Here is a 12,333-nt window from a genome sequence, read left to right on the forward strand (position 1 = left end):
TTCTAAGATCAGCCCTTACCTCATACTCTAGCTATTTATCACATTCAAAATGGAACTTAGAAAATTTATTGATTGATGAGTCACTGACTTAATGAAGATATCTCTTAGATACCCTATTCAGGCATGTGTGCCCTATCACCATTAGCAGCATTTATTCTCTCTTCTAGATGCAGGAAGGTAAAAGTCTCCCATCACATTAATTCAATGCAATAATAAAGTCAGAAACAGTGTTATAGACAACTTTATTATTGTTCATGTTTCATTTGGCAGGTTAAGGCACAATGTAATTTGACATTGAAGTAACACCTTGAACACAAAAAACTATGAGAAGTGGAATAGGTGGGAAACAATCACTATTTTCTCTCTTCTCCAAAAATTAAACTTCTGAGTAAAAGGGGACTCAACATTTCAGAAGGATCAGTCAGTGACTGTGGTGGTGTGGAAAAGAGATTTAGAAGCAAACCAGAGAGGGGAAGAAAGGAAAACATTATCTTGAAAATTCTTGAAAGTTGTACAGTCAAATCATCTGAATAGAAAATACAAGAGAATTATGTTTTCCACTGCAAGAGAAATATACCATGATACCACATATAAGGATTGCATCCTTACAAAGATGTCCAGCAACATAAGATAATAATTCCACACCAAGTATTATCTTACATGCAAGTAGTGCTGTGTGGAAGAAAATGTACTGCACTGATGAAAGAATGCTTAAGGTGGTATAGTCCAAGTGACGACAACGTAAGGAAAAAATAAAGAACAAAGCACACAGATAAAAGAACCATCATTCCTCCCTGGTTCAAAATCCACATCTTATATGAAGACAGAAGTCAGTTTGGCTGAAGGCTACCCAAGGAAACAGCAACTGCATGAAACAGTGGAAAACAAAGTTAACAATTTTTAATGTTTATTATCAGATCAGAGCAAGCCCAGCTGAGGCCACCAAGAGGGCCAGGAGCACGTGATGAAGGAGGAGAAGCTGGGGGAGCTAGGTTTGTTCAGCCTGGAGAAGAGAAGGCTGCAGGGGGAACTGATTACAGTTTTCCACTACCAAAAGTGAAGCGATACAGAAGACAGCCATAGAGACTTTCAAAATTCAACTGAAAAAAACCCCCTGAACAACACAAAAGTTAGACTTACTTAAGCAGGTGGTTGGACTAGAGACTGCTAGAGGTCCCTTCCCCAACCTAAATTTTTCTATGATTTTATAATATTTGCATTGACATTTGAATGACCTTTTTAATGTCCTCCCTACCTTCACTTTTCATAAGGAATACAAAGGGTCATTATCTGATGCTGTCAATCACAGTTAGACAACAAAATTAACAAATTTAAACATTTACTTGAGAAAAATCTGCATTAGGAGCAGCTTGCATGCACAGAATACTGTGCTGTGATGAAGTATGCTTTGAGTATCTCAGGCACATGGCCACTATGGCATATCATGGTCTTGCAGAAATATTTGCAGTTATTCATGAAGTTAATCAGCTCCAATTCAGCACATCCAAAGATATGTCTGCCCCCAGGTAGTCCACTAACAGGGAAAGGAACTGTATTTATTACAGAAGTGATTTGCTGAAAATCATAATTTGTTTAAATCTAGTTTGGATCATTACATTTTTTTTCCATGAGGTTTCAGAAGTGAGCTTGATCAGTACCATGGAAAGATGATAACGGTAATGATACTCTGGAGGAAGAGGACATCAACAAATTTTAAGTCTTGGCATTTCTAGTAGGGAGAAGAGAAAGCTCCAACAGCTGGGTATGTTTGACAAGGAAAGGAAATGGGAAAGATAAATTGCCATTTCACATTCTAATAGATTGAATGCACTAAGGAAGAGCTTGGGTTTGGTTGGTTTTCTTTTTCTTTTCCTTGTTTGGAAGGCTACAATCTATTTGCCCTGTCTTCACACTGTATACTTCCTGTAGGAGCTATTTGTTTATTTACCCATTTTAATCACAAGGAAAGTATTCATTATAAAAATCTCTCTTTAGAGCAAAGGAGAAACCTTCCAGCCACACGGCTGACACATGTTAACTTGCAGGTATTCACAGAGCAGGTTCTGTTTTAAGCCATCTTTCAGGCAGCCACACAAAGACCACCAAAGCTGGGTGTTCAGCTCTGCCAGACCTCCCCCAGCCAGCAGCCCTTGCCAGGAAACACAGGTGACAGCCTGAATGATAAAAAGGCATTTAGAGGGGAAAAAGAAAAAATGCACTGGTTTAGTCTGGGCAGCACCTTAATATAAACCTGCAGGGGCCTTTGTGTACAGCAGAGCACACAGCCATCCAAGCAGGAGCTTCAGAGCCAGTCGCTTGCACCTCCAGTTTTCAAAGATCTCATACTGCCCCTGCCAGTTATCGGGGAGGAGGAGGGTGGTTCCGCTGCAGCTCTTCCCACAGCCACAGATCTCAGAACACAGCATCAAGACAGCAAACCTTCCTCTCCCCTCCTCACGCTGAAGGAAAGCCTGCTCTGGGACTGCAGCTGAAGCAGTTTGGAAAGGCAGAGCACTATGACCTCACACAATTTGCTCTTATTTATTTCAGCAGTTCAAAAAAAAAAAACAAACCCCAACCCAGTGTTTAACTTTGCAAACAAATCATACTGACTTTGGCTATAAAGCTTAGTGCAAATTTGCTCAGTTCAGAGAAGAGTTTCTCTACTGGCAAATTCTGGCAGGCAGCTCTCCAGCGCTCAAATAACTGCAGAAGAGCCAATTTGTTTCCTCAGCTCCAGCTCAGCCTCTCGCCGGGTGCACCCCGAGAGGAGAGCTCCCCAAGGAAACTGGATTTCCCTGGTGGCAAGCAAGATGTTAGCACTCAAAGTTCCCAGGATAAGGCACTGCAAATGCTCAATCAGACCTTTCAAAGCAACCATAGTGCTGCTGTTTATCATTCTTGCCTTTCCACTATCACACATGATTCCTTATGGCCACAAACAGTGCTGCCAGCTTCCCATGTGACTGTACAAGAGAAATGGTGGCTTTTTCTACACGTAACAATTCAGAAGTATTAGAATCAGGACAAAAAAAGTGATTTGCAAAACACATAATCAATAAATACAATAAAAATTTTATCTTGCTTTTAGGAGGAAGGAGGAGGGGCAGGGAAGGACACCACACAGGTATGAGAAATGTTCTAATGTATAAGAGGAAGGTGTGTGCTATCAATTTTGGTTTAGATATATGGACACAATCTTTTGAAATGAAGTCCAAATATCTCCTTATGTCAGAAAATGGAATTGCCGCTCTGATGCATAAGAGAAGCCAGAACATCTCAGCAAACACACAGTGACATCTGCCTTCATAAAAACTGAGATAACTAGCTTTCAGAGGTGGTGCAATTGGTGTGCCTATAGATAAATAGCTCAGAATTTCCTATTGTAAGTTTCTGTCTTCATCTGTTTGTAAACTTTGCCAAAGTTTAACTGTTTTGGCTGAAATTACCCATGCCAGGTGTTTGCCTCAAGCTGATTTTTTTTGGATGGTTTCATCAAAAATGTCTCAGCTACTTCCAAGAACAAAATTACGAAAAAAACCCTTTGTTTTGTCCATGTTAAAAATATTTCAGCTGCTCTGCTGAAAAGCTCTTGCACTTCCATGCTTGCAGTTTGGCATAAGGTTGGCTTTTTGTCAGGGCGTTACATTTATAAACATAAAAGGTGCTCATACTACATCAAGCTAAGTCTGAAAAACCACTGTTTTCACATGCTTGGAAGAAACCCTTCTTGCAGCTAATTTTTTTGGGTCCTTCTACACTGGGCATGCTCCATTCTCTCTCTCTTTGTGCAAGGTAACTGAACTGCTCACACACTACTCCACAGAGTAACAGCGTACACTATAGGCCAAGGTTACAAAGGCTGAGATGGGTATTCTTTGAAGTTTAGAGCATCCCATCTCCTTCTGGTGGCTGACCTGAAAGGTGATAAATCTATGTTGGTAACAGCTACTCCATTAGCAAGAGTCACAGTAGCCTCTCCGATAAATTCTGAAAGTGTCACATATATAAATATATATACATACACTTAAAAGAACATCAGGGTAACAGTTTGGTCATTCAAATTAAGAAAAGCTAGAACTATGTTGCTTATATAACTTTAATTAAGACCTCATGTGTACACATTGACACAATTCTTAAAAACACACTCGCCTACTTTTCTTCTCTCCCCAATCTTGATCTCTTCTTCACCCAGTGTAAAGATGGACTATGCCCTGGGGATGAATCAAGGTTGTGTAATGAGGCAGAAGAATGCCTGCCTCATTTGTTAGAACATGTGTGTTAAATGTATAAGGCAGAGAGCTGCGAGAGGAGAAAAGAACTGTTAATATTTAAGGCGAATGATGCCTGAAGAACTGATTTTTTTTTTTTAATTCCTTTCTGTCAGAAGAGTTTATAGATGCTGCTAAATGCAGAATGTAAATCTAATTTCTGCAGGTTGCCACTGATTATGTGCTTTTGATTTGATCAGTGTCACCCTGTGACAGCTATCATCGATGGAAAAGATTCTTTTGACATGACGAGCTCTCTGTGTAACACTAAAGACTTTAAAATGGCATGCTTAAGACAAAGATGCTTCAAAATTCAGCTCCTGTGTGCCTTAGTTGCCCCCTTTTATAATGGGGAAAGACCACTACACTAATAGAGGTGCTGGAAAGACAGTTAATGAAGTGTGTGCAGAGCATTATAGTATCAGTGACAAGCACCAAGAATCCAAACCAAAAATTATTTACCTTATCTTCAGAACAGGCTTTAAACAGCAAGTAGCAAGTAAGGCTGGTGGCCTTCACCTGAACTATTTAAGTTACATACAATATTGAACAGTATCTCCTTCAGTGAGCATCTTGGGCAACGAATGAAGCAACGGTCACAGAGGGGAAAAAACTGTACAGAACTCAGTAACTGGAGACTATACCATAATATGTGGCACATACAGAAGAAGGTTGCACAGTGAGCCTCAGCTGTGTCGCTCCCTAACTGCCAAGTGCTTAACTTTGCAAAATTGGTATTTCTGAATGTAGCTTTTCATGTGCCCAACCTGTAACTAAGGTTTTGTTAGCATATTCATGACAAGCTCTGCACTGATGAAGTTTGACAAAAGTGATTTTTGGGAGGTAACTTAATAAGTAGGGCCACATGCTGCTTTGTTTTAGGCAGACTTGATCTGGCTTCGGATTTTCTGGTCTACCTCAATGAGAGGTGAAAGTGGCAGCCTCCATGTGTCTACAGGTTTCAGCTGTGAGCAGGGTGAAATCCTTACACATATAACAAATGTTGTCATCTGTATCTCCACAACTAACTGGGGGCACAGTGCCACACATACATTCATATATTATAAAAACATATTATGTATGCTTTTAAGCATATACACAGGATATACAGACACACACGTATCTTCAACACTTAAATGTCCAAAGCAATTCCACATTAAAACTTTACAGGGGAAGAGGATGCTTTATATCTATTCTCCCCCTTGCCCCTGACCAAATCAGGTATCTTATTTCATCAGGCTAGCACTTTAGAAATACTCTGGAAAAACAACACAAACTACCATGCAACTTCACTTTGATCACATCTCTTCTGCTAGCAGCTTTGCTGGGATTGTTAGCAAGCCAACTGTCAGCACACAGTAAAGAAATATCAGTGCACGTCTGTGCAACACGCCGGGCTCACAAAGCACAGACCTAGACCCTGCCCTCTGCTACAGATGAAGTTCACGGGAAAGGGAATAAGGACTCTCTTCTTCCATCTGCCCTGAATGCAGCAGCGAGGCAGGATTCCAACCTAGCACTCAGGAGAGTGCCAAAAAAGGGACTGGCTACTGTGCTGGCTGCCACCCCAGGGCCCCAGGGGTGCGAGGCCCGCCAGCTGTGGGGTGGAGCCGTGCCCCCAGCCAGCTACAGCCTCTGCTTCTGTCTAGCCTGCTGGCTGCTCAGCTCATGTAATGAGCGTTTTAAAAAAAGCAATATTATGCAGTTCATCATGAGGTGCAGGTGTTCACCTTCCACTATCCCTGCCCTGTGCTGGCAGAGCAGCTCCTGCACCGCACACGACCAGCACTTGCCTGTCTTCTCCACGCCACAAAGCGCAGCACCTTTAAGACCCTCAGGTTAGCTTTATTCTGAAAAAGGAAATGTTAAGAAAAGGTCTTGCCCGAATACAGGAAGATTAGATTTTTAAGTGATCTATCTCCTGTGCAAAGATGGGAACAATTTGGCAGACTCAGTACATCTGCCAAACTAAGACCAACCTCAACAACTCTAACTGGCACCCCTGGGCAAAGGCTACCGGTGCACTGAAGCTGATTAAGGAGCACTCAGATAATCAACCTGCCCTGGTGATACAGGAGTATGGAAGGAAGAAAAGGGAAGAAATAAATTTCAGCTGCAGGGTATAACAAAATTCTAGGGGCAAGAATTTCTTCAGCTGTTCCCCAAGGCACTGTAGAACCATGAGTGTTTGACCTTGCCAGATTCAGACAGGGTAGGACTGTCATACCCTTGAAGACTCAGTTTCACTAGGATCCAGTGCTGAGCTAGTGGATGAGAGAGAGATGGAGATGGGCATTTTAACTGCCAAAATGCATTTTTTTCCTCCCAGAAGAGGAAAGAGAAAGCAGTTTAATTCCCTGAAAAATAAATTCCCCAGGTTTAAATAACATTAGGGGCGTGATATTTTTTATTTTTGTCTGGACACACGTATTTGAGAGGGTTCTAATAAACAGACCATTTCCTCTGACTTTTATGCAAAGGCACTAACAAACTCTGCTTTTTAAAACTCAAGAATTTGTTTGGTTTGCTACAGTGCAATAAAACTTCAGGCAGAAGAATCTACCATTCAGTCCTTTTCAAATAGTTAATAAAAAAGTATTAAAGGACTATGAACTGAGTTACAAACTACCAAACAGTATTTTGATGACTCCTAACATCCCCCATTGTAGAATCTCAATGCTGCCAAACAAATACTGACTATTCTCCAAATAGTCCCACCCAGAAGAGGAAACAAGTGCATAGAAAAATTAAGGGAACTGTCTAGTACCACACAGACAGACAGTGGCCAAGCTGATGATAAAACCTTGGTATCAGGACTTCATTCTGGAGCTGAGCAATAAATTCAGCCTTTTTCCAGGTGTCATGTAACAAAGTTGTTCCAAACCTTAAAGCAAGATTCATATACTTAGGCAAAAACAAAGGTTTAGCCATTTCACATTCTCTTTTCCCTGTTTTTATATTAGTTGCTAGTGACTTTGGACTTTACATATAATGCATATATTAATCTGCACTTACAGGTGCAGCTATATACAAACTACATTCCCTTGGGAGAGCTTGTTCTTGCCACATCTTTTCAGCTAAACTGGAACTACACTGGGCTTTTATCCTATTTGAAGCAACAGATCCCACATACATAACCACATTAGTTTTCGTGCAATTTTTTGACCTGGAATCAATCATAATTTTTCTCTGCAAAACAATGAGCTACAGCCAGTTGTAGGATCTGAATTTTTTTTACTGTTGAGCAACATATTTTCTGCTTTTGTATATCAAACTAAAATTTGAAAAAAAATGTAAATGCTTCACCAAGCTACAAACAATGAAAAAAGGTGTTCTGCCTGCCATCAAACCCTGCTGTTAAAATATTAACACAATGTAAATATTGTAATATTGAGGAAGTACACTGTGTCAGTACTTCCTGGCACCGTACAAGAGCTTCACTGTTCACTTCAGTCCCTGCTGTTAGTTTTAAACATGCACAACTTAAACAAGGTATCTGAGCTTCTCCAGTCCTGGTGCAGAATTGCAGAGAGGCAAAATCTTACTGTAGGTTCCCTCTAGACTAAAAACCAAAGCATTAAAAAGAATGCTTAAACCCAAACAATTATGTAGATGTCAGTACTTTTGAGGCAAAAATATTCCACAGGGTCTTTCAAAAGTCCTGGCATATTGCTGCCAAACATGGAAAGATCTTTGGGTATGCACTGTCCTCCCCTTCCTCAGAGAAGAAAAACAAGCTGCAAATGCCCACCAATGCCAGAAGCCTGAAAGCTCAAGTTATTCCTCATGGCAGAAGTCCCATTCCCCAGATTTGCCAGTTAAGCACATTGCTTGCAATTGACTCACTCTCTCAACTGACTGAATAAGCAGCATGTGTGTAATAAACAGAATGAAGCAGCTACCTGCCATTAGTAAGCCAGATGTTGCTATCGGGTCTTAAGGAATGCTATCTAGCTGCTGTAATTATGTATGTGCCATGGAAGTGCCACAGAAAAGCAGCACAGCTTCAAAAAAAATAGTGAAGACAGAAGATGGCCTCTCTGTAGAAAACACAAAAAACAACTGGTCATACTTGCAAAAATCCAGTAGACTTGTTCTAGGAGGAACTGGGGGCAACTGGTAGTTCAGAGCAGGATTTCACTCTGCTGGCTTTGGTTAATACAAGGTAAAATCCCATCAGTGACAAAGCCAAAGATCTCACCAGTTTCAATGGAAATAGCATAAAGCCTTGAAAACTGAAGTTACCACTATTTATGCCTAGAGGCCTCATTGTGTCATGCACTGTGGCATGTCTGACAAAGACTGTCCTTGTCCCACAGACCTAATGATCTAAATTCAAAACAGCATGAAATACCAGGGAGTAAGAACCAAATGTGTGAAATGTCTAATCCCAGCAAAAATGGATGGCTAGGATTTCAAGAAATGCGTTCTACATGTTGTATTATGACAAAAGGCATAAACACCGCTTCATGCTACCACAGGAAATACAAGGAGTCCAAACTGTCACAGACTTTCTAAAATACACTGAATAAACAGCTTATTCCAGATTTCATCTGCTGCTCCTGAAGCTTTCACACCTTTCAGACATGTTCCCATACACAAACGGGAACTAAAATGACTTGTACAATGCCCCCACGTGCCAGTCAGAGCATAGGACAAGCTTTATTCATATGCATGGCAAGAAATTGCCCTGGGGGTTAACACAGATTTTCCACTTTTTGAACTCACTCATAGAACTTTATTCTGGAAGAGCTTCCTCAATCATGTATCCAACTGCATCACCAGGTTTGTATATGGTCAAAACTACCATAAAGCTCCCCACCCCTCAATGTTTTTTCACATGTCAGTTTATGTGCTAAGGAAAAGCACTACAAACACAACACTTAGTCAGTCTCTTTATCTTTCATCTTACTTAAAAGGGGAGAAACACTCTTGAGAAGTCAGTGAGCATTCAATATCTGTAACGGGTATGAAAGTGCTACAGAAAGTCTAGGAACAGGACATCATTCCAAAACTGAACTACTTACTGTGAGGGGGGTTGTTCATTTGTTTGTTTTTTAAAGATAAACAGGATTTTTTTTAGTCTGTTTCATGAAATATTACAGCTAAGATCCTTCTCCACTTCCATAAATGGATGTTTTTCTTACTCTCAGTGGGTGGTCTCAGAGTTTTGACAGAGGAACATCACAAGCTAAAAACATAGGATGCTACAGAGATAGCCCACCTGCAGTGGCAGTGGATGTGAAGGGGGAAAGAAAAGGTGATTGCAAAGGCCAAAACAGACTGTGGTGGGGAAAACTGAAGGTCAGAAATGTATTCACAGCCCTAACAATGGGGGAGGCTTGGTGAAATGAGCAGTCAAAAAGCACAGATATATTAGGAAAACAAGGGATGCAGAAGAGAGAGAGGCAAAAATTTTAGCCTTCACTTATGCTGTTATTAGATTATTATTTAAAAGAAAAAAAGATCTGAATAAGAAACTCAGACATAACGCTTGTCATTCCTTTTAGTGTAGTTAAAGCATTTTGCAACCTTGTCTATTTTACATTTCTATTTCACACTAGCCAACTTAATGAAACAAATCTTCCTTTAAAAGCTTTGGTATGAACCATATGTCAGTGCAAACACCTGCTACTACCCTGTGTATTGCTTGGTTTCTTACCTGTTTTCTACAAGGAAGTCTACCACATATTTCTTCAGACAGTAGAGATGGGCATCCATCAGTCCTGTTCTGATGTGCATTCTGGGGTGCCTTGAAAAGAAAAAAAAAAAAAAAAAAAAAAAGGAAAATCATGGAACTTTGCATGGACATTTACAAGAGCTTGACTTTGCAAATAAGTCAGTGAATAGGGAAAAGTGTGCAAAGGCAGATCTGCCCTTCCTTTCCTTCTGCTGCTGGATTCAGAGATGAGAACAGTGCAGGCTGCCATTATTGGACTGTGTCTATAAACTTACACCTGCTGGCCCTGGGCTGATTTGCTGCGAAAGAAAACACCTCCTCCAAGGAGTCATTACTCCTGCTACATCTTCTTATGTAAGTGGAAATTGCACATTACTGGGCAGGAAGCCAAAGTAATGGGCCCAGAGTGCTAAAAGTTACAGTGGGTAATGTCAGGGTACAATAATTCAAAGCTTCTGGCTAAGTGCCTGCCTTAATATGCAAGGCTGTGCATGTTCTGCTAGCAAACACAACACTACTACTGTATTTTTTCCAACACTTCCTGGAGGGGAATAGGGGAAGGAGACGGGGTCTGCTCACCTTTCCTACACTACACATTACAAATGACTGCCACAGATCAATTACAAAGTGTTTGCCTATCCAGCACGATAAGGTAGAAAAGATCAGTAAAGCTCCTGCTCATCACTAGCCAAACAATGGCAAAAAGGGAAGTCTTCACTTTCAAACCAGTGGCAGGTTAGTATTTCAGAAACTCAGAAATCTCCGATAGCTTCATTATTTTAAGAACGAAGTTTTACATCATAAAGACTCATAGGTTACTTCTATTACTTCTCTTTATGTATTTTCTGCTCTTTTTGGAAACCCTTTTTGGAACCTGTCTCAAATCAGCTAGATATTTTATGCCAATATTGCTTTCCTTCTACACACCTGTAGCCTCATATAGGAGAGTTCTGGCTGTCTGAACAGTCACCACCAGTTCTCAGGATAGAAAAGTCACAAGCATGTTTAGCTTGCAAATTATAAAAGATAAAACACAACAACATTCAAGACATCTGTAACTGCACTCAGAGTCCAGAGGCTGTTGAGGAGAGAAATTTCAACCTACGTCTGAAATTGTCTCTGTTTTCATTTTTCTTCCTTTCATGACTGGATTTCATAATGAAGTTTGAATGAACATATCTTACCAGTATATTCCATCCAACCTTTGTTTGCTTATTCCAGAACACACTAAAGTCAGATGTTTGTGATCATGATAATTTTCATTATTTAGTTAGCTCAGCAGAGGGATCTCTCATAACTTGGGCATGAATATATATACATATATAGATGTAGTAAACTAATACTAGCACACCGAATATTTAATAACATCAAAGCTACTGAGAATATCAGGTGTTCTAGTAATGCATTTTTCAGGGTATTTCTCAATTAATGCACTAAACTACCAAAGTATTTATGTCTTAAAATTTTGTAATTTAGGTGGCATTTCTCAAGCATGCTGCTCAACTCAAGCTAAGCATATTATTAGCTATAACAAAATTCTTTAAGTCCCAGTTGCAAAGGAAAGCTTCTATAACAGTAGTATGACACTGTGCAGCAAAGTATATGGTACTACAAAATGATATATGCACTTTCAGTAGATTAGTTCATTAACAAAACATGAGCTCACCTAGCAATGCTCCAGTACTGATGTTATCAGTGGCCCAGATGTTGCTGTGGAAGTCAGCCCAAATAGCAATGTTCCTGATGCAAAAAGGATAGGGAATCCACTAATTTTAATGAGGTCTTGCAGTTGCAAGTCAGCAGACTCCCTCCTGCTCTGCATCTTGAGGATGATTTTCATATTTTGTGTATTTATGAGAGGGAGAATTTTCATATTTTCTCTGAGAAAAAGGGCTCCCTTGTATTTATATAATGAATATAGTAGCTTACTGAAATGGGTGAAAGAGACAAATGGAAACAAATGGAGCAGGGAGGAAATCTGGGGAAATTAACAAATCAATGGAACAAGGCAAGAAGCATGTTAAAATAAATAAATAAAAAATGGATGCAACATGGGAAGGAGAGGGAAAAACCCCAATTCTTAACTTGAAGATAACAAAAAGGCCACAGTTTCTTTAGAGCCAGAATGCCAGGTTCTTCTCTCCCCTGAAACACATGGCAGGGGAAGGCTGCAGGGGCTAGACATCAAGCAGAAGAGTGCAAAACAGGAGCTTCTCAATAAACGCTGGTTCTGTTGCCAGTGTCTGTGTGGCTTTCACACAAACAATCTCCCCACCTGCAAACTGGAATAACACTATTTAGCTACACCACAGGACACTGAGGATTTGCGGGCTGAAGTTTGTATCTGCATGCAAGTATTGTACCAAGTTTTTCTGTAGCTAA

The 12,333-nt window shown here is 40.2% G+C and overlaps 1 protein-coding gene across 1 annotated transcript in view; it reads right to left on the bottom strand.

The window, feature by feature from the left end:
- EIF2B3 (eukaryotic translation initiation factor 2B subunit gamma) overlaps positions 1-12,333 on the bottom strand; it is a 102,959-nt gene that overhangs the window by 41,261 nt on the left and 49,365 nt on the right. Inside the window, exon 5 of the mRNA XM_033000813.2 lies at positions 9,934-10,023. Within this exon, the coding sequence (XP_032856704.2) occupies positions 9,934-10,023 (90 nt within the window). The remainder of the gene's footprint in view (positions 1-9,933; positions 10,024-12,333) is intronic.

Source organism: Tyto alba, unplaced genomic scaffold (assembly GCF_018691265.1).
Source record: "Tyto alba isolate M040663 unplaced genomic scaffold, T.alba_DEE_v4.0 Super-Scaffold_1000006, whole genome shotgun sequence".
NCBI lineage: Eukaryota > Metazoa > Chordata > Aves > Strigiformes > Tytonidae > Tyto > Tyto alba.